Source organism: Tauraco erythrolophus, chromosome 3, assembly GCF_009769465.1.
Source record: "Tauraco erythrolophus isolate bTauEry1 chromosome 3, bTauEry1.pri, whole genome shotgun sequence".
Lineage (NCBI taxonomy): Eukaryota > Metazoa > Chordata > Aves > Musophagiformes > Musophagidae > Tauraco > Tauraco erythrolophus.
The window spans coordinates 56,009,702-56,032,793 of record NC_141467.1 but is presented as its reverse complement, the minus strand read 5'-3'; the positions used below and the strand labels follow the sequence as shown (position 1 = coordinate 56,032,793).

Sequence of the window (23,092 nt, the reverse complement as noted above, 5' to 3'; positions counted from 1 at the left end):
TCAAGAAAAAGCCCAAAGGGAGACATACGCTGACACAAGGGTGCCGGATGCCGTCACCCCTGCAAGGGTCCAGGCTACGAGCGAGTGTACTGCACTGTGCTGTATTTGGTGACCCTGGAAGACTTGCTCAGCGTGCCGCTGGCAGGAGGCAGCCCCTCTGTGTTGGAGCCCGCCTGGTGAAGCACGGAGTCTGTGACCAACATGTGCTCTTGCCTTCCCAAGCCAGCACCAGCTGCCTGTTCGCCTCTGCCCTGCATCCCCGAGGCCGTCACCACCCTTTCGTTCACCACCACGCTGCGCCCCTCTGCCAAAGCTGGGAAGCTGAGCGAGCCCTGCTCCGCAGCAGGCACAAGCACCCTCTCCCGCTCCCTCACCACGACGTACTGGGAGTCGGGGAGATCCTGAGCCATCAGGGCTCCTGGCCCAGAGCCCTCTGACTTCACCATCCTCTCTGTAACCACCACATTACTTCCGTGCGGCAAATCGGGGACTTCCACCATACCCTGCAAGCTCGATGCAGGTGCCAGCACTCTCTCTGTCACCACTATGTTCTCCTTAAACTGGGGGTCTACAAAGACAGAAGCTGAGCGGGCAGGAGCTCCAGAAGAGTAGGATGTTTCTGTCATGGTGAAATTGGTCTCTGTGTGGGCTGTGGGAAGGGGCCGGATGTCGTGCTGCCCAGAGCGAGAGGCAAAGGTTGTTTCCGTGACCACCTCCTTGGACACGGTATCTTCTCCTGCGTGCACTGGTGGAGTGGGCTGGAAATGGCTGCCCGAGGCAAAGGCTTGTTTGGAGCTGGAAGCATTTTGCACCTTCGCGTCATTAAGACCGAATCCTGATTCATTCCTGGAGTTAGCGTCTTTCATGTTGATGTTTCTACCTATGCATATTTCTGCTAGAGTCTTAAATTTGTCTCCTAAATCATCAAGAAAGTGGTCGTCGAGATCACCCTCAATAAAGCTGCAGCAGCCAATGGAGCCGTGGGGGGAGTCTGACTCTCCCTGGGAATAAACCAGGAGACAGTCGTTTGCAGCTTGGGCTTCATCTTCATCCGCAAAAGAGACAGCTTTCTACAGACAGAAAACAGAAGCAAGCAAAAGTTCATTAATGTCAGCTTTAATCTTAGTAAATCTGAAAATCAGGAACGCTTGGTCAAGAAGTTTAAAAGAGGAAAATGTAACTGAACTGACAGAAACCATCAACCAACAAAGGGCAGTACCTAAAAGTGCTTTTTGCTTTTTTGAAATTAGTCAGAACTTGACAGTACACTTGATGAGAAGAAAAATCTGAAATTAAATTGAAAACCTTGGGTACTATCACTACCTGCTGCTATTCCTACCAGGAATTGTGCCATTGGGGATACTGCTCCATCCTCACAAACAGATTGCTTTTATTTTAGTTCAGTGAATGAACTTCATCTGTAATGGTGTTTGTGGGAGAGTACCAAAACCATGCCTGAGAGTATCGTTAACATTTAAACGTATGTTTAATGTGTATGTGTTGACATGTCATCACCTGCCATGGCCCTTCTCACTAGCGTAACCTGCAGGATCACACCCAAGGAGCCCAGCTGCAAACAAATCACCCAAATTGACTGTATGTTTATCTGCGTTTGATCTTGGAAATAGGCACGTTACCTGAGATGCTTCTACAAAAATCAACATATATCTAAAACTATTTAGTTTGACTTGTCTGGTGTGGTTTGTTTTTGGTTTTGTTTTGTTTTGTTTTGTTTTTCCCCTGTAATCTGAGATATTCTAGCCTCCCAGAAATTGTGAAGGTTACTTTAGTATGTCCTTTACAAAACCCTCCTGCAGGACTTCAGCAGGCAGCTATGCTTAAAGTGTGTCTTAATATTAGGAAGAGCAAAGAGCAGGAGGAAAGCAGAATTGCTACTGTTGCATTTGTTCACCCAGAAGACCAGTAGCTAGAGCACTCAAAGAGACATGCAAGTGTCTTAAGCTCAAATCCTTCCCTGGCCTGAGGTGGCCAAAAAACTGCACAGCTACTCCCCTGCAGAACCCCATCATCAGCCAGCTGTAGGGTGTGAAAATGTTTTATTTGTACACCATCCATAGGTGATGGACAATCCGTACACTCCCTGGCATATAGAAGTGAAACTTCCACTATAAGGAGCTCACCAGCCTAAGGACTAATGATGTACATTACGCAAAGAAGAATAGCTGCAATGAGTAGGAATAGCCTATTGGTCAATGGTTAGGTCACCAAGAAAAAAAGGCAGAAAGGGAATTGCAACACGTGCCTCATACAATTCTGATGAATCGCCCTTTACCCAGGCTATTGGGCAAAGAGACAAGTCCAGAACCACTTACTTCAGCAGCTACTTTGAAAATGCAGACCCACCCTCCACTGTTTGACAACTACAGCTTATCTTTCAAAAACCTGCTCCATTATAAAGTCTGTAGCTGTGACTCATGATGAGTCACAGGTACCTCCCTACAGGCCAGTTTAATGTGCTTAAGGCCCTGAGATTTATATCACATAGTCTTTCTCATGGCTTCTTCCTTGGTCATTGCTGAATAATCTGGATTCCATTCCCAAGTACCTCCCTCGAGAGAAGGGTAAGGGTCTCGTTGTGAGAGACCTTGTAAGCACCCAGCACTACAGGAGTGAGCACTGTCATGCTCTAAGTCCCACATGTGAGCCTAATCCAAAAATCCTTATCACCCTCAGCTCCACATGCACAAAACATTGGGCCTTATATCAGGACTGTTTACATATATACGTATCTACTCATCTGTGTTTGTAGTAACATGAACAGCATTTCACAACGCTAAATGTAAATATCAAAATACTGTTATTCATGGGTCATATGCTTACGTCATTGAAGTAGTCTCTTAAAAATTCTTCATTCATGGCTCCTGCTGCTCCCATCGCGACTCCTCCTGCAGCGACCACTGTCTTGCCTTCTACACCTGCCATGCCTTCATCCCCTCCAGTTGCCATGGGTCCATATTCAGCACCAGAGAGGAGTCGTCTTTGCTCTTCCCATCTTTCCTTGGTAATAGTGGTGTGATGCTCTCTTACATGAGAGGCAGAGCTGCCTCCTCCTGCTGCAGTTTCCTCCCCACTCATTCCTGTTGCTGCTGCCGCCGTTGCTGCTCCGCTGGTTGCTCCTCTCGAGTTCCCCAGTGCAGTGGATGGGATGAGGCTTAGCACTGGCTACATAAATAACACAAATTAGGATGTGACATGAAAGCCGTGCTGTCTAGCACATGGAACTCACCAAACCAGCAGCAGAGCTGGGTGGGACCTGGGAGGGTGCCCTTTTATGACTTGTTTTAATTCATGTTTATACATGTTGCTGCAAAGAGTAAAGGGCTTCCTGAAACAGGGTGCAGCCTCCACAACTGTTTTCCCAAGGAGGATCATGGAAAAGTTTCTACAGATCATTGTTTTCTTGAAACTCAAAGGGTTCAGAGCGAAAGCAGGGGAAAAAAAAAAAACCAACACATCAAAAAAAGGGCTGCAAAACTCCAGGGAGCTCAGCTGTTTTAAGAGAGACTCTGCTGAGCTTTCTTTCCCCAGACACAAAGCCAGGGAGTGTGCACTGCCTGTTGCCTCTATGGTGCTGCCTGGCCTTTTCTTCTTTTCCAGCAGCTTGGCTTCCCTGTTAAGTTAATTGTCTTCTATCAAGAATTTGGTGTGAGCATTGGCCCTAAATCAAAGTCTCTTATCTTACTTCTGTTTCTTTGTTACTGTGCAAAAGCATGCCAGAGTCACGCTTTTTTTTTTTTAAAAAAAAAACAAAAAACACCTGGGTTTTGTAGCATAACAAGAAACGGCAAACTTCTCTTGGCATTCATTGTTCTCTCTGCAAATTTACACTTTTCTCTGCTTTTTTTTTTAAATAATTTACTCTGTTTAAGAGACAAACACAGGTAAGTCATTTAAAATGTGACCTGAAACTTTAAACTAGAAGCTAAGCTTTTCAACCCACTCTTTCACTGCTTTACTGTGACCCAAATCCAAAGGGGCACAGAACATTCCAGGCTTGCAAATGCAAAGGGTTCCCTCTTTACAGCATCAATGCTTTTCCCACACTCCTATTCCCTGCTCAGATATCAACATTTGCTTGATTGCTTCCCCTTTACTCTGGAATTTAAACACCATGTCTGGTGCTTCTAGAGCTGCTGATGGAATTCATCTTCCATGCATCCTTGACTGAGAGAGTATTAATTTTAATTAATGTTCATACGTGGTTAAAATCCACTGTACAGGCCTGAAACATCAGCCCATAATGTGGAAGAGATGCCAAGTGCCAAACTGAATGCTTGGCTGGAAATCAAAGAGAAATGCTATTAGGGATACATGCCTTCTCCTCGGGAGCTGCCCCTTCGCTGTTCCACTGACGCAACATCGCTTCGCTGTAGTCTGGTATCGCAGCAAATCCCTTCGCTCCTGAGCCGCAGGGACACAGCAGCAGTAGCAGTGGAATAACTACGGGGAAATAGTAGTTTGCCATTAACTATGTGATGATTAGGGTTAAAGCATGCTAACAGCTGGTACCAAAGTTTGGTCAGCTCTCATACCAAAACATATCTTCAGTGAGCTAGTCATCAGTATGAGGGCTGAAGATATGTTCCCAAACATTCAGGGTATTTCCTAGAAACATATGCCAGGATGGTTTCCTAGATAGTGAATTGATAATTAAGCTGTCAGGGCCTCAATCCTGCAGATGACCACACATGTACATAGCTATACTTCTATCAAAGATCTCATATATCAAAACCAAGCTCTAAATATCACTGTACAACCTCAGCATTTCTAACTCCTCCTGTTCTACTACTAGATAACGACATGGTGTCATGTAAATTCTACCTCCACACTCCTGTGACACGTCTAGAGCATTGCCTGGGGAACTCAAAACAATACAGTTACAGAAGCAGAGTGTATTCACACGGCATGAACTTTGTTTTGCCACAGCTAGATTGTTACTAGTACAAGCAATAAATTATTGCTGTTTTAAACGCAGCACTGGTACACACGGCCATACCCTGGCTACATTCTCTTCTTTTCGAGCTTCTATTTTGTCTTACCAACAAACAACATCATGTGGTGTGCAGAGCAAGGCACCACACCTGGGTCTGCAGTGAGGGAGAAGAGTGGAGAGAGCGCTGTGGCTTGAGTGGGAAGAGCTAGGGTTCACATGGGGAGGTGTGGGAAACACCGAAAGGATTCCTTGCTGTTTCTCCACCTGTTATCTACAGAGCCATAAACAAATACTAAAGTTGTATATGTTAATTTTAAAATGCACAGCTTGAAATCCTTTGAGGGTGAAATGCTGATGTTACCAAAACGAGCTGGGGATCTGCCATGACTTCACACAGACTAGGAGTTTACACAGAATATATCAAGATGATAAAAGCTGGGAGCTGGACTGTTTCTTTCCTGATGCCTTGCAGACCATATTTACCGCGCTTTTGAGATAACATGAAACAATTACTTACGCAGCAAAAGCAAAAACGCCAAGATGATTAGCGCAACCGCTCCTGGTCCCAGACCCACTGACTTTGCGCCAATAATGTTCTCTTTGCACGCGCCGTTGTCCACACAGGTACAAACAGTCAGTTGCAGAGACTGTGCTTGAGCGCAGCTGAACCCTTGGAAATCCTTTATTAGGAGGGGAACTTCAGTCCTGCCCACCTTCAGGTTTTGTGGTACCAGCTGTATGCTGGTGCCTGAGGCAGAATGAGGAGGGTTACAAAAAAAAAAAAGAAGACAAGATAAACAAGAAATGAGTGGGGAGAAAGTTGACTTCTCTAAACTAAGGGAAATAAAACTTTCACAGCCTCCCAACAAGCCCCCTTCAGTTAAGTCCAGCCAATGCAATGGAATTAAGTCTAATAGCTGCTGCTACAGTGTATGCGCTCTTATTTTTAACAACTAATCGTGCTGGTAACAAAGCAGCCATGCTCACTTGCAGTCTCAGAAAATTGCAAAGTGTTTCACACTAGTGGAGACTTATCATGGAAGGCAGCCCCATTGCCTATACAGCGTTAACCTTCACGTCATCTGGAGAGATAAAGGTTAAATTAAAAAAAAACCACCTTCAGTCTTTAGGAGATTTATCTGTTGTAGGTCACAGGCAGAGACTGGGGAGCCAACATAGCACCTGTTCCTGTGGCTGCGTCATGTCAAGGACACTAGACAAGAGATGCCCGATGATGCTCCCAGCAGGGGAACGTCACCCTATTTGGAAAAGCTGTGATCCCTACAATTTCTGCTAGTCTGGCTGCGAGCAGAGTGAGGAAAGCTAAGAAGATTTCTTCTTGTTCCTAAAACTGGCCATTAGGATGACTCTGCTGATTGCTTTGCAGTGTTATGCTGTAGGATTATGGAGGACAGAATAAGAGTCTAGAAGAAAAAGGTGTTTTCTGGTCCTTCAATTTACCTGAAACATTTCCTTCAAGCGTTTCCCAGGCTCATATGAAGAGAAATGTAAGAAGATGCTAATCTCATTTTGAAATACTCACTAAAATTCTTTATGATTTCTGACTTTTTTTTTTTTTTCCTACCATACTGGACAATCTTAGACAAGTTACACTGTATTTTCCCTTTTCAAGGCCCACTGTGCAGACAGATTTATCTATTTATTTGTAAGTTAGAGCAACTGTAGCCAGTAACACAATCGTATCTTCAACCTCAGTTTTAACAAAAAGTATCTTCTATCACTGCATGCTTTTTGTGGGAAGATGGGAATGGCTTGATCCCAGCATCAGCCATGAAATCTTGGTCATTGCAGATGGGTCATCAAGCTAGGCACAGATAGTCCAACTGAGGGAAGGTGACAGGCCCCAGAAGACATGACTGTGCTTTTATAGCCTTTAGAGAGCAGGGAGTAGAACACAATTGATGTGCCTTCATGCTTGACTTCATATATGTTTTTTTTTTGGTCTGGAGCAACCAAACGGACAGTTTGACCGGAATTAGCAAATTACAACACTAGGACTCCAAAGAACTGAAAGTAATTAAAAATAAATTTTCTTACCGTTTCTGGGTGCAATTATCCATTTTTTTGCTGTTCCCTCTGGCTCATCAATGACAGTAAAGCTGAAGGGATCACTGTTTGGGTAACCATCCAAATCACTAGCTGTAACATCAACTGATTTTGCATCTGAACAGACAGTCTGCACAGGGTTCACAATAATTGGGCAGTTATCATTCTCATCTTTAACTTGAATAACGACTGTTCCGGTGACCGTTTTCTTAGGAAAATCTAAGATTTTAAAATTTGAAAAATTAAATTTATTTGAAAAGTGCAAAAATTTAATTTTAAAATACAAAACCCTTAATATTTTCCAAAACACAAACATTGCTGAAATAAGTTGAAAGAGCTCTCCCTGGAGATTACAGGAGCAGTATTTAATTCCTAATGCTAATAAACATCTTGACAAAGTTCTTCTGAAGGCAAGCTGCTTTACTATTTTAACTTAAGAAAAAATAAATGTATCTCCTGTGTATGGTTACACAGTAACATGAAGATGATAAAAGGAGAATACTAATTAGATACACAAGAAGTTCAGGGAGTCTTTCTTGCTTAGCATTCAAGAAAATTTAGGACTCTGAAGTCTGCTGATTAGCATATTGAGATACTGGCAATTTCCACCTTGACAAGGGAAGTTCCTATCAGACTTGGTCTTTGAAAAAGTTTTACAAGAAGTTCACCCCCATCTAGTCAAAGAGACACAAGTGCCTTGGGAACCCATTCCAAGGTTGATCCTATTCCAATGAGTGGCTCGTGTCTCTCCTTCAAATACAGAGCCTATGGGAAACTGCATGAGGCACCTAATTTTTAGGCAGTTAAAGATAGCGAGGTTAAACCAACCATAGTTGCAGAAAGGCAAACTAAACCCTAAACAAACCAATTAGCGTGAAAACAAAACCCTCTCAACTCACCAGTAGTCACACCCAACATGGTGATAGTGTAGGTACCATTTACCACATGCGACGATTCGTAATCGAGTTTTTTGGCAAGTTGGATTTCACCTGTGGCTGAGTCTATTGTGACCCAGTTTGCTGTATCTCTTCCTTTCATGTACCTGATTAAAATTGCACACAAGGATGTACACATGTGTAAGTAGGAAAACAATCATCAGCAGAAAAAGCAGCTCCACAGTATGTTTGCTCTTTGTTTAAAGCAGAGACCAAACCCCTAGGTCTGAGGTCTCACGCTCCTGCCACTGGAATTGGTTTCAACTATAAACCTAAGATTATAAACCTACCCTGAATGCTGAAACCTGCTTTTCCCTCTAGACCCAAGATTTAGGTGTGGAGGGAGTGAGACTGGAGAAGGATCCACGCTGCTGATTGTGGTCCTCTTCCCCTCCACCTCCGCTCCTAGCAAAAGCTGAGCGGCAGCCACCCAGGATAGACTGTATTACAGGTGTGGGGGAGAGGGGTCCGCTGCTGGGTATGCACCTCTGCTGGTCTGCACCATTTGTAAAAGCCATGGTGGTGATTCAACAACATTTAGCTAAGAGCCGTGATTCAAAATCTAAACACACGCATGCACACACAGCCTTATCTACTTTACACTCTTTCTGCTAGATGTTTCCGCGTGTTTCTTCCTAACATTTCTGCAGATGATGAAGTCAGATGAGTAAATCTGCTCTCAAAAGTAGACAGGCATGACAAACAGCATGCAAGCACAGAGAGCTTCAGCCCAAACACTCACGTCTCACCATATATGACCAAACAAGTAGGATTTTCACCTCAGCTATTTTCTGCATAACAGAATATGGATGATGATGTTGTTTTAGGTGTGAATTATGTGTAGTAGAAAACAATTGCCTTGGAAATTATTTCAGTTCAATATATACATTTTTACAATAAGATAAGATTTCTGACATACACAGTTATGACGGTCATAAAAAGATTCTTACGTAATGCGCTCTGCTGGTTTTCCAGTGTCTTCATCGTAGGCTTGATACTGTCCAATAACCTGTTTTATCTGCAGTTTCTCACTTGCTTCAATAATTTTTGTGCCACCGGGGAATACAGGGCCTTCCCGCACATTAATCACATGAACTTTGACTGGAATTGTTTGTGCTTTATAACTGTGTTTAATTGACTTATGGAACTCTGCTTTGTTTGTAACAACAATGCCCAAGTTCAGGCTTTGCATTTTTTCATAATCCAGCTCCTAGAGCAATTAAAAAAAAAACCAAACAAAACAGTCAGGATTTGACAAAATTTGATATCTAGACAACATTCATACATTTAATATTTAAAAAATACTTAGCATCCTTGTTATTAATTAATATTAATTATATTAATTATTATTATTTATCTTGCAAAGAACTGTTGGCTAACATGTTACTCTCAACACATAATGCTTCAACTCTTTAAAAAAGTACATAAGGGAGATTACTCTTCTTATTTTTAATGCATGGCACCATAGGTATGTCTTTATACTGTTGAATTTAAACTAATTTAAGGTAGGTGCAATGAGTCCTACCCATATATTCTGTCTTTCCTTTGAATGAATCAGTGCTCGGTATTACTTGACTCTTCCAATTTTTTATTTTTTTTAAACCAATTCATTTACTTAATAATGCTTATCAATGTTTTACAATTATCAGTTTTCAGATAAGGAAATCAGATCAGAAAAAAAAAAAAAAGGTACTTAAGACACTATGCATCTTCAGTTCCTGTGGACTAACAGGGAGCAAAATTCACAAAATAAAATTTCCCTTTATGGAAAATATTTTCGTAATTTCGATTTATGCAAATTCATAAAATAGTTTGTAGCCCATGGCTCATGGAATAGGTGTTGCCTGCAACATTACCTGTGGCCATGGGAAACAAAGAAATTTAAACTGAGACCAGCAAGGAGAACAAAAACTTGGGAAATTTTAAAGCATACGTGTTAGCACTGTTGCCTGACATGGAAAGTCTGGGGACTTTTGCCCCACTAGATATATTTGAGATCACACAGAATGTAAATGGTAAACCTGGACAAAATTATTATTTTGAAAGGAATCATTGAATATGACCGCAAAGAATATGCCAAAAGAGGAGTGTCCACAATGTAAATTTACAGTTTAAATACTGATTGAATATAAATAATTTGTATGTCAACTTCAAGGGAATACATTCTTCTAATATTTAAAGACTCTCCAAAGATTATACTAACCTTCACAAGAGTCAAAATTCCTTCATTTGTTTGGGTATCTGTTACTATACGAAAAAAGCCACCTTCATTACCAGAAACAAACGAAAAATTCGCCAGCCAGTTATCAGAAAACTCTTCATCTTTGTCAAATACTTTTATTCGCAGAATTTCCACGTTTGCCCTGTTTTCTTCAACGCTTCCTTCAAACTGCAATCGAAAAACACCCTTCTTTAAAAAGATGTCATGATTTACCTCATTCCAGTGCGAGAAAGTTTGCACAATCTTGTATTAAGGAATGGGATGCCAGCAGGCGTAGGAGCATGCGAAATACTGTGATAAATGTACTTACTGCATGACTTTCAACCACAGGCAGATTGTCATTGACGTCCAAAATTTTGATTTCTAAAGAACATGTTGCAGCATTCCCACCTATTTCACCACCACGGTCTTTTGCTTCCACCATCAAAGAATAGCTACTTTGTGTCTGCCATGATAAGAAAAAAGTGTTTGAACCAGGCTAAATTTTTTTCCTTTGCTATATTATCCTTATTACATTTTGATAATCCCTCTCATGGCCAATTATAACTCCCTTTCTCTCCAGCTAGTAGCAAAATCTCACACACAGCTACCTTGACAGGCTCTGCTGGAGTAGAGCTGAGGCTCTGAAAAGGATTTGGGACTTTTACATCTCCCCCATGTTGAACTTATGCGGCAAAGGAAAAAATTTCATTGGCCATAAATCAGGACAGAACCGGCAATACCTGCTAGAGGCAGAGATGTTGTCCTCAGCCACAGAGCCAGCATCCAGATCACCATCTGCTGGCCAGTGAAAATTCATGCAAGCACAGGTAAAGTTGCTGCTAATATGTGGCTTTCAATGCTGCTTTCACAGCAGCACCCATCCTAAATCTTTGCACCACGATTTGCATAGCAGACTAGAAATATCTACATGCACTCGGCGGCTTTGCAGATGGTGATCTGGGTTGTCTTTGCCATATGCTCTCCAGCATGGAGAAATGACCTCTTGCTTTGTGCAACTGCTGTTCTGGCTGCATGGGAGGGACAGGAGGCAACAGCCATCAAGCTGGTGATGTGCTAGAGGGGTGACAGGTGGAATATGACCTTGATCTCAACACTTCCCCCTCCCCAGTCCCTGAAAAACATGCATCAGCCAGACAAGGCTTTAATCCTAAGGGAGGTGAAGGAAGGTAAGAGGGCTGGTGAAGCTGAAGGGAATACAACAGCCATCAGAAGACCACTGTTAACAGATTAAAAATGGGAGCGTTTTCTTTACCTCTCTGTCAAGGTTTATTCTTGCTACTCGAACCTCGCCACTATCCTTATCCATACTGAAAGCAGCGCTAGGGCTTTGGGAAACAATCCTGAAAGCAATTTTGGAATTTAGGTTATTTGGTTCATCTGCATCAGTTGCATTTATCCTCATTACAATTGTACCTGGAAAAAAGCAAACAAAATACAGTATGTTTACACAGCCATGGCACTGCCAAATATTTTTACTGTAATGTCACAGATTAAGAGACTGTTTTCAGACACACTGCACTATTTTCTAATGCTCTTGCCTTCATTTAATGAATAGAGATGAAGCGTTCCTAAAATGCAAACAGTACATGTTCACAGTACATCCTCTAGCAAAAAAAAAAGACTGTATCCACACATCTGTAACTCAGAATTCAATGAACCAGAATCACAGAACTGGCTGAATTCTCTCAAAAATTCTGAGAAGAAAACTGTAGATATCGCAGAGAGAAGAAAGAAAAAGGTTTTGAACAAGTTGCATTTCCTTCTAAAGGGAGAACTACTACCTCTTCTACCTGAACGTTACCAAAACAATTGCTCTATACCGAAGCCCTCCAATAGCTTCACTCAAAATACACGGCAGTCTCCACAGTGCATTTCCCTTATAACTCATGGCACAGGATTTTGTCCTCTGGGAAAGGGTATACCTCAATGTCCAGTGCCTGAGTTTGCACAAAAGCTGGAATTCAGGCGAAGAAGCAGTTACCATATGGCTGCTACTGACTTGAAAGAGTGCTGAGGGAACTCTATACCTCACCCAAGCAGATGGTCAGCAATTTGTTTCTTCAGATTATTGTGACATTGAAAGGGACACAATGTCAGGTATTTATTAGGTTGTTTTACTTCAGCTTTTCTTATCTTCTGGGAAATAATCCGTTGCTCTTACCTTTACTGACATCAATAGGAAAACTGCCACTAACTTGTTCTTTGAGGGTTAGGTCACGGCCATATGCACTTAACAGTGAAGTACCTCTGCAGCTCACAGATAAAGCAGGGCTTTTCATGAGCATGGCAGAGTGGAGTCCCTCCCAAACAGACTGGGATTGCTAGGCCAGAAGGTAGACTGCATTTCCCACACAATTCCTGCTGAAGGATTCTGGTCCCTAGATTTGTGGTAGCTTTGACATCAAACCAAAGATTCTATAAGAGGAAGCGTTCTCTGTTGCCTTTATGCAGACGGTGTCCCATCATCACACCACACGTTTTAGCCTTGAATAAAAACTTGAATTCATACATGGATAACCTGGCCTAAGCAAGCAAGAGAATGCATCCTTGTCACCACAGATATGCTGCTGCAAAGAGTATCTTCACTTGTGCCCCTGCATGTGTTGGGAAAAGCTAAATGGAAAAAAAAAAAATTCTAAAAGTAATGTTACCTGTTTCACTTAATTCTTCAATTGAACCAACAAAAACTTCATGTGAAAACACTGGAAAATTGTCATTTATATCCACAATTTTAATTGGGAGGTCTATTGGCTCTTCCAGTTTTGCTCCAGTCTTATCTAGCGCATGACCTCTGAGCTGAAATAATACAGATAGAAAAAATAAAGAAATACAATGAGGACTGTGATATATATAAATACGTATGCAAAATAGGAATATATGGAAAACATAATATATATAACAAAATGTAAGCATTAAATAAGCATATATAATATTCTTATAAATATAAGCAGGCACACACACACAAATATCCAGAAACATTAAAACTAATAGAAGCAAATGCATTTGAACAAAATAAATAAAAAATTGATAGGTGGGCACCTATAAGGAAAAAGTTACTATTCCACTTACAAGCAACATTGGAGTCTTTTCTCTGTCAACCCTTCCTGTTATGTTCAGGTCTCCAGTCTTTCCATTGATAACGAACAATCCATAAGGGGGTTCTGTTACTCCTTGACCAGATATTGTATAAGTCACCACTACCCCTGTATCTTCAAGATCAGAATGTATCTAACAGGGATATAACAGATTAAATAGCATTCAGTAAATAAAACCACATTTAAAAATGCAAATAGAACATTTTTGCTATTTTTGTAATGAACAAACAAAAATAAATATTGAACACATATTTTCCTGCCCTCCTTTGAGTGTGGAGATGTAACTCTTCCTGCATTTGTCTTAACATGTTCTGCCTGGGGATCTTGTGTAGGGAGATGAGGAACATGATGGGAAGGGCAACAGCTGGGAACTGTGGAGTGGAGAGGTCTGCGGGAGAAGAAAATTGGGACTTCTTGGACAAAGAGAGTGGGACAGAACACAAGCACAAGGAAAGGCTGGAAAACCACGATATGGTGAAAAGTTGAAGTGAGGGAAGAAGGAAACTGGCTGATGAAATGGATAGGGGCAAATAAAATGTGGAGAAAGACCAAGGATAAAAAAAAAAGAGTCTGGAACAATGAGTTGAGCAGGGCAAACTGAAGTTACTTAAGGCAAAGCCTGGAAATAAAATATGACAACTTTTTAAGGGAGATTAGATCTAAGCTAGAGAGTGTGACTAGGACTGAGGAAGCGATAAGGTGGAGGAAGAAAGGTCAGACCTGGAGAGGAACAGGCAGAAGAGGCTGTATAGACTAGAGATTATACCCTTCCTCACCTGAAGTGACAGGTGTGGTCAATTCAGGTTTCAACACTGGTTCCGAACCAAATGCATATCACTCTTGCACAAAGGGTGACACCTTGGTTATTTTTAGCTCTATTTCCTAAAAAATTAGGCATATGTAACCATGCTTCATGTACACTCTTTTGCCAAATCATCACCAGCAGCTTTGGGACCCACTTGCCAAATTCGGCCACAGCTGAGTAGGAGAGGTGGAGCGAAAAAACTCAAAGATGTTGCATTCCCAAAAGTTTTATGAAAATTGGTGGCTGGAAATAGATAAGAGACTGAGCCAAATCAGGCCACAAGAGTGACTCATCTGCTGAAGGAAGGAAACAGCAGGAAATGTGCCAATCTTCAATTGACAGTCAATAGTCCTTTAAAATTCAATAAATATTTGTGCATGTGTTTAGGGCAGTCACACCCTTATTTTACATTTTCGTCTCTATTTTTACGTGTATGCTGTATTTATCTCTTTTCTGGCCTTACTCTAGCAATTGGATTCTTATAGGAATTGTCCTCCTCTTCCCGTATAAAAGCCGGAGGGACCGTCCATTCTCGCTTCTGTCTGAGTAGGCTGTTGGGGTGAGACAACAAGCCGCTCCTGCCATTTCGATTATAAACCTGCGAAAAAACAAGGCTGAATGTCAGCACTGCATTTGGCCATTTCAGATGAAAGCTTTACTGCTGCTATAGTCCAGACTTCTGAATAGCTTTTACTCTTTCAATACCTAGTAACTTCGAAATCATGGAGCAACACTAGCCTTCTAAACCACAATCTAAGAGCTATATGTTCCTTGAGCTGTTTGAAGAGCAAAACTACACTAGTCCTTTCATTAAGACAGAATTAGGTAAGACAGGCTTTATATACACGACCAAGTTCCCAGGACCAGGGGTTGGTGAAAATACATCTGTTCTGGAAGCTTTAAGTGCTTGTCATCAGGTGTGGGAAGAGGTTTGGCACTAAGGCTGTTCTAAACCACCACTAAGGCTGTTTTAAACCATCATTTCTTCCTTTTTACCCTTTTAGCCATCCCACCAATTCCACCTCATACTCAATCTTCTCTGAAACAGAATACATGAAACAGCAGGCCTCTATTCAACCCTTCCACTGTCTCTGCCATCCTTGCTCAATTACCCCTCATTTTCACTCTGCATGACACCCTTTGATCTTCAGTCCAGCTTAGTCCCTTCTGCATCTTCTGGCTTCCAGATTAAAAACTGGAAATGTTGACATTAACTTGGAAATGAATGACATCTTCCATAAAATAATAGTTGATTTAATTTACAGAGAACTAAAAAAAAGATATCTACAAATCTAGTATTTTAGGGGAAGTTTCTCAAAGTTGAACCCCACTCAGTTTGATAGATGTAGGAATCTATTCACTTCCATTTCAACTTTCATTTCATTATTCATTACACAGTTTTCATGTTTCAGAAAATGGTAAAAATGAAGACATCTATCAACTGAAGTAAAGCACGCCTTTTACACTTGCTCTTTGCTCAGAGAGCCCTTCTTCAGACACTGATAAAGAAACACAGTTTTCCATTATATCCTACCTTCACGTAGAGCCCATTTCCGTAATTCAAACAGATCTGCAATGGAAGTTACAATAATCATCATTAGTATTATGTCACTTTAGCAGTACTAAAACTTAACTGACATAACCTACCTTGTAAGAACAGCAACACCATAAGGAAGAGGGCATCTGACCTCTATCAATTAGTATTAACTCTTTACCCGTAAAAGCTTTTGAAAAATTTACCAATAACCATTCACATTAAAAACATAACTATAATTAAGTTTTGCACTTTTCTCCCAGCAGGAAACAGATAATAAGCAATTTTTTTTTTTTAATAAATGCAGACTTTATAGTCATTTTTAAACAACAATTTTTTCGTGCTGAATAATGCTTCAGTATTCTGAAACAATGGGAATTTGCCATTGATTGAAATAAGCGCTGGCTGCCAGCGGCACCCTGGAGAAGCTCCCTCTTCTGGGCAACTCATGGATTACACAGGCTGTGGTGGGTTACCGACCACCTCGGAGAACATCGCATGTCAGATCACGTTTAAAAGCAAGGGCTAATCAAAACATCTGCTGAAGCGTAAAGGACAGAAGCAGCTCCCGACTCAGCGCCTTGCTGGGAGGATAAATGGCATACATCCATCCTTTACTTAAACAAGGCAGGGACACTAGCATGCTACCAAGCAAATCGTGCTTGCTCTGACAAAACTTTCTATGCCACCATCCAGTATTGGGACTGCCCATCTCTTCATGCACCAGGATAGCTATGCACGCCCTTAAACACCATCCTGGATAGAAGGAACTGGAGCCATCAGCCAAATTACCAGAGACACTGCGTGTACGTCCACGCTCCATGCACCAAAGACTCCGCGAGTAACAAAACCTCTCAAACAGTGCAAAAATGTAGGCATTGGGAAACAACAACAGGTAGGTTATTACGACACGTGAAACTAACAAAAAGAGCTTTTGAGCTTTGTATAGGCAGAGAAGAGAATACTTTTATTGTTCTCAGAACTACTCCATCTACCTACATTCTGCATCTTAAGTGATTTTTTTTTTTAATAATAATGCCTAAGGCAAAGCAGGCCCAGAAAAGGTGATTTCTTACTGAAATAAGTCAGAGAGTATTCCTTTATATTCTCTTTGACTGGTTTCTAGACTGCTGACTGGGCTCTCTCTATTCATCCCTCTGACTCAGCCTTGATTGCTGTATCGATGACAGCTTGGTTTTCTCTTTTTTGAAGATGTTATCTCTTTCTCACACAATGCAGCAATGCAGTGGATGGTGTTGAGCAATGCAGCAGGCTGCTGTTTCGACTTGCACAACAAAATTGTTTTTCCAACGGCAATTTTCCCAATGTATAAATTCCGAAGACAAAAATCAGCAAGCACAAAATTCCCTAATGGATATGCATTGTGAGGGCTACAGGATCTTCCACCTTAGATCAAACCGTTTTCAAGGATATTCTTAATTTTATTTGTTTATACTGGTTATATGGATTTTTAAAATTTGTTTTTATGATTAATGAGATTATGTCAGGAAGAGTGTCAGGAGAATTTTGGTTTGTAGTTGAGGTTTTCCAACAGAAGCTGCAACTCCTTTGGAAGGTAAATAATTGTCAAGATGTCATCATGAACATCCTTGTTTGTTCTTACTGGCAAACTGAAGGGAAAAGTGCTTCTGTCTGAATACTGAATGGAGACAAGAGGCACAAGGTGAGAAGTTTCCTCGTACCGGAAACCTGAGAACCACGTATAAAAAGTGTCTGGAATTCAAGAATTAGCACGTCTTTCACTGAGACGCACATTAAGAAAGCGGAGAAAATCCCATTAGTCATTATAAACAGAAAGTCTTTCATTAAGATAACTAGAAGTAAAAATCAATTTGTTTGATTAGTAGCAAAGCAGCCTCAAAACATTCTGTTTTATTGCTAAGACAGACAAAATATTTTTGCTCTTGTAGTTTTCAATCTATAGTCCTTAGGTAATCATAGAATCATAGAATGGTTTGGGTTGGAAGGGACCTTAAAGATCATATAGTTCAAATCCCTCTGCTGTGGGCAGGGACACCTTCCACTAGATCAAGTTTCTCAAAGCCTCATCCAGCCTGGCCTGAGACACTTCCAGGGATGGGGCATTCACAATTTCTCTGGGCAACCTGTTCCAGTGCCTCACCACCCTCAGAGTGAGAATTCCTTCCTTAGATCTAATTGAAATCTAACCTTTTTCAGTTTAAAACCATTACTCCTTGTCCTATCACTACACAATCTTGTAAAAAGTCCACCTCCAGCTTTCTTGTAGGCACCCTGGAGCCTTCTCTTCTCCAGGCTGAACAACCTCAACTCTCTCAGCTTGTCTTCATCAGAGAGGTGCTCCAGCCCTCAGATCATCTTCGTGGCCCTCCTCTGGACCCGCTCCAGCAGCTCCATGTCATTCTTGCATTGGGGAACCCAGAGCTGGACGTAGTACTGCAGGTGGGGTCTCACGAGAGCAGAGTAGAGGGGCAGAATCACCTCCCTTGACCTGCTAGCCACACTTCTTTGGATGCAGCCCAGGATACGGTTGGCTTTCTGGGCTGCCAGTGCACATTGCTGGCTCATATTGAGCTTCTCACCAGCCAACATTCCCAAGTCCTTCTCCTCAGGGCTCCTCTCAATCTGGGATTGTAACTCTGTGCTTGGGATTGCCCCAACCCATGTGCAGGACCTTGCATTTGGCCTTGTTGAACTTCATGAGGTTTGCACAGGCCCACCTCTCAAGCCTGTCAAGATCCCTCTGGATGGCATCCCTTCCCTCTAGCATGTCCACAACACCACACAGCTTGGTGTCGTCAGCAAACTTGCTGAGGGTGCACTGGATCCCACTGTCCATGTCACCGACAAAGATGTTAAACAGCACCGGCCCCAATACTGATCCCTGAGGAATGCCAGTCATTGCTGGCCTCCAGTTGGACATCAAGCCGTTGACCAAAACTCTTTGAGTGTGACCATCTAGTCAATTCCTTATCCACCAATTTTCTTCAAGGAAAAATGAAAAGTTATATATCCAATAGTTGCTGAACTCTGGATTTCTCTCTTTTTTTTTTTTAATATACTATAGCTGTTTTCTATTAAATGGCTCAGTAAGGGTAGGAAAGCCTGGTCTGTCATCTGATGTGGACCATAGCCTTGGCACAAAAAACAGACATCTACTGATGACATCTGTTGATGACTCAGAGCTGAGAAGGCATTGTCAGAAGAAAACTCAATGGTTACAGAAAATGAGGTGGAAAACCTGAGGCCTGAAGTAATAGAAATGGAATGAAATACTACAGGAAAGCAGCAGGAGTAGGCGAGAGGGCAGGGGAAAGAAGGGTGTGACTGGAGTCCCTATAGGGACTACAAGACTGCTCTTGCCCAAATCCATGTTCATGTGCAGTCAGGAAGTGACTAAAGGACAGATTTTGAACACACAGCTTAGTTTTATAACGTAAAGATGCAGACTGAGCAAGGAAGAAGGTTATTTGCTACACTATGAAACAGTAAGTCCAAGAAACGTGGTCTTTCATGTACGCTGCGTGTTGGCAGATTTGGATTTTGCATCTCCTGTAAGTAAGTTTGGTGTTGAAGATGATGGGCAAGTGGAGTTCTTCCACGCTTAGAGAAGTAGGCTGAAGAGACCATCCAAGGTTATCTACTAGCCCATCTCCTGGCCCTAGGGCAAGATGAACTACACCAAGTGCTTGGAGTGATGGAGGTCCGACAGCCTCACTAGCTAACCTAAGGCGGTGCCTAGCTAACCTTACCGATGGAAAAGTCTTTTTTAATTTTTATCCTAATATTATTATTTCAATTTTTAGCTCTTTCACGTTGATCATATTGCTGTTTGGATGAGATTCAGTTTCAGATTAAGGCACACAAATTTACATGTCTAAATGAACGCCAAGTGCCTAAAATTCTGTTACACTCAACAGAAATATAGCCAATACAGACAGGGACACCAGAGAGCAGTTCAATTCCCCTCAAAGCCAGCCCACATCTGCTACTTGTCTCTGGGCTCCACTGACTGTAGCTATGTCTACTTTGTAAGCACAATACGAGAGGATTTGTAGGGCAAAGCAGTTGCTGCTGATAACTCAACACTACACAACCCACATTTTGTGGTTGTTACTTCAGACTAGAATTAGCCTCATTCCACAGACCAAACACCCAGGAGCAGGTGGATGCATCTCCCAACGCAGTTTCACCCAGGAGGATCAGATTCACACACTCTGGAGATTTGCTTTGAAAGTACAATTTGATCCAACTGAATAGGTGCACTCTGCATCTACTGCATCTCCATTTACCATAACAGAAACTCAAACACCTATATTGAGATGTCTTAATCTCAAAACCCAATCTCCCTCTTTGCCATGTTGACAATGTTCTCATCGAACAGTGTAATTCCCTTTTCTTCACAATTACCCTTTGTATGTCTGAAAACTTACTATGCATCTTACCCACTTTCTTTTCTCAGTTCCCAGTTCTTTAATCTCACTTCAAAAATCATAAAACAAGATTTTCTGAATTTAGATTGCATTTTTTGCTTTCCCCTAGTCTCTCCTGGGCAGATTCAGTTTATTCTGAAGTCTGGTGTTCAAAATAGTACATCATTTTAGTTCAATAGGATGGATAAAATACTAGATCTTATGTATTTCTCACCCAAACACCAAGGAAGTACAATCTGAGAAGGCGTTCAGAGAAAAAGTTTTGCCACTTGCATAGTAAGATTCATGCACCTATCAACTCTTCTTTCACTCAAATGTAGATTATGAGATTTCCTCTCTTGAAGACGTGATGTCCACTCCTTTCAGAAATGACTGAGAAACCTCCCAGTCTAATAATCCTCGATAGCTGTAACCGCCCAGCAGGGCAACAGCTGTAGGTGTGTGCCCTGGATGCACGCCAAGTCAAGCCCAGCCCTACAGGTGCACTACCATCTGGTATGCCTGGACATTCCTGGAAAAGAATTGGAGGCAGGGACGTGGGGAAAACTGCAGTGACCTCTGTGAGGTACCCAGGGATGAAGGTTCAGGGATGCAGCCTGCAGGCAGGGAGGGAGTGCAGATGACCAAGAGATACTTCCAAGAAAAACAGGGCGAGGAAGAACTTACAGTTCTCGATGTTTCTAAGGTAGAAGACGCTTTGGGAAGACACTACTTTTAGACTGCTTTTGTTTTTTCAGTAGTTTCTTAAGGTTTTGAAGTTATCAGTGCCATCTTTGCATGTCATAAGTGACCCTAATGTGATGCTCTCAAACAAGCAACTAGATTTTTCTGCCATATGAATGGTTTTGTCCAGATTAGAGAAAAAATAATAAACCAAAAAACCAAACAACCAAAACAGGCAAAACCCAGCAGCGCCCCTCTCTCTCCTCTGACATCAACCAGCTTCATTTGCTCTAATTTTCTGACAACGAGGCATTTAGGCACCAAACTGAGTTCACTCTTAGTATACTGTAGCCTTCCCCAGCTTTAGCTGAGACCGAGTATGATGAGGATTGAGAAAAATAATTTTCCTCCTTTCTTCAGGCAAAACCAACAGCGTCCTGAGCCACTGCAAGCCCACCAAAACAGATGATGGTGTGGCTTCAGGTATTACAGAAAGAATCACTGAAAACTTTTGTACAAGTAGCACTCCGCATGTTTCCCGTTGCTATTTTGGGCAAAATGAGGATCAAACACCTTCCAATGCAACCATAACTCCCAGCTTGCTGCAAAGCACAGGGTTAACTGTTGCTGGCAACCGCAAGTCTACACTAAAGTTATCCGGCAACAGGTCTCCAGCTAACAAACCTGATTTTGCAGGATCTCAAGCTCAGGGAGCAAGGTCCCAATCTACAGCACCCGCCAGTCTGACCATGCAACAAGCCGTTACCGAACCCTGCCCAGCTTCTTGGCAACTCCCCGGCACAGCCCATGGCCTGGCCTCCACCCTCACCTTTGTCTGAGCGGTGGCACCAGCCTGACTTCTGCAGTTATTTTGCCAGCCTAGAAAGGTGAAGAGCTAAAGAACAATGCTGCAGATATTAAGGAGAGCTTCCTGTAAAACATCTAGAAACAGCTAAAAAGCATCAGTCCAAATCACACAAACTTGGCGTTTTGGTCTCAGTTTGTTACGAAATACTCCTTGCTTTTAGCCTAAAAAGGTATTTCATAGGATGCAAGGTCTAAAGGCTGATGGCTGAAGAAGAGAGAAGGCAGGGAAGGAGAAAGCCTGAAGTGTCTTGGAGTGTTAAGCATTTGGTATCATTTCTCGAAGGCAATAAAGACTTCCATTAAATCACACTTTATGATCCATTTTCCCTCCTGGCACTATTCCTTCAAAAATTTACTAATACAGATAACATGTTGAACAAGAAGATGGCAACAATACGCGCTCTTCACCGCATTCCTGTTCCTCCTGGCGTCTCAAAACCCCCCCATCCATCCGAGATACTGTTCTCACCGGGTTTTTCTACCTTCACCTGCTTTCGGACAGCAAAGGGACTTTGCTTTTATCTGCTTTCCAAAGGCAGGGAGAAGACCCGTTCCCAGCCACAAGCGGCCGGCGGCGGGAAGGCTGCCAAGCCCCGACGGGAAGCGCCGTCGTCCGCAGCCGCGCCGGGGCCGGGCAGGGCCGGGGCCGGGCGGTGCCGCCGCCGCTCCCCGCGCAGGGTCCGCGGGGCTCCCCCGCGCCTCCCTCCCGCGCAGCTCCGCGCAACACTCCCCGGCTGCCCGCGGCAAAGCAGCGCCTTCCCCTCGCCCCGGTACCGGGGGGCCCCCGCGGCCAGGCGCGCCCCGTCGGGGCCCGGACTCACCAGCAGCGCCAGCAGCCGCAGCGCCGCGGCGGGGCCCCGCGACATGGCCGCCGCCTCCTCCGCGCTCTGCCTCGGGATGGGGTCACCTCCTCGGGCCGCCCGCGAGGGGAAATGGAGGCGGCCCGTCCAGGGGCGCACAAGTAGCCGCGGGTGGGTGGAGTGTGCCGAGCGGGGAGCCCCGCCGCGCCGCGCCGTGCTGGGAGGGGGCAGGTGGCGCCCGGCCCCGCCCGGCCCGGCCCGGCCCGGCCCGCGGCGGGGAGCGCCCGGGGAGCGCCGTCCGCCGCCCCGCCGAGCTCCGCCCGCGGAGGCTGGCGAGGGCCGCGGCGGTGCTGCCGGTGCAGCCCGTCGGGCGGGCGGCCGCCATTTCCCGAGGGCTTCCAAAGTTTGATTTTTGTTCCCTCCCCGCCAAGGAGAGCGGGCTGGAGCGTGTAGGAGGCATGCAAAGCAACTGTGACAACAAAACGATAAATTAACGAGTAATTGGTAGGGGGGAGTGCAGTCTCGTGGGAAAATAAAATTCCGAGTTGTTTTAGCATATTCTTCCCTGTAATCTTCTTTTTAATACGCTCCAAGCCATATCCTTCCTACTCTTACCTGGCAGCGATCTTTCCTGGATAGACGTGATTAATTGGTGCTTACGAAGGCATAACTGATTCTTCATGATGGCGAAACAACTAAATATACTTCCCATACG

General features: G+C 43.2%; 1 protein-coding gene across 2 annotated transcripts; it reads right to left on the bottom strand.

Annotated features, from left to right (window-relative positions):
- Positions 1-74: 74 nt before the first annotated feature.
- Positions 75-22,443, bottom strand: LOC104383499 (desmoglein-2). 2 transcript variants are annotated; one of them, XM_086609248.1, is made up of 15 exons: positions 22,399-22,443; positions 15,615-15,650; positions 14,544-14,678; positions 13,250-13,408; positions 12,832-12,976; positions 11,433-11,593; positions 10,488-10,622; positions 10,160-10,345; positions 8,907-9,166; positions 7,921-8,063; positions 7,013-7,240; positions 5,472-5,702; positions 4,333-4,461; positions 2,842-3,179; positions 75-1,070 (listed from the first exon to the last, which is right to left on the bottom strand). In XM_086609248.1, the coding sequence occupies exons 1-15, from the start codon at positions 22,441-22,443 to the stop codon at positions 75-77; spliced, it is 3,327 nt and encodes a 1,108-aa protein (XP_086465374.1). The 2 variants fall into 2 exon arrangements, with proteins under 2 accessions (XP_086465374.1, XP_086465375.1); XM_086609249.1 differs by having other exon boundaries at positions 2,842-3,183; positions 4,337-4,461.
- Between the last annotated feature and the right edge of the window lie 649 nt (positions 22,444-23,092).

Bases quoted from the DNA above. Each gene is read 5' to 3' on its own strand.
- LOC104383499 (XM_086609248.1), bottom strand. From the start codon at position 22,443: ATGTCGCGGGGCCCCGCCGCGGCGCTGCGGCTGCTGGCGCTGCTG. The intron at 14,679-15,614 runs GTAGGATATAAT...GTTTTTTCGCAG, and splicing joins GAAATGGGCTCTACGTGAAG to GTTTATAATCGAAATGGCAG. The intron at 7,241-7,920 runs GTGAGTTGAGAG...TTAAAATCTTAG, and splicing joins CATGTTGGGTGTGACTACTG to ATTTTCCTAAGAAAACGGTC.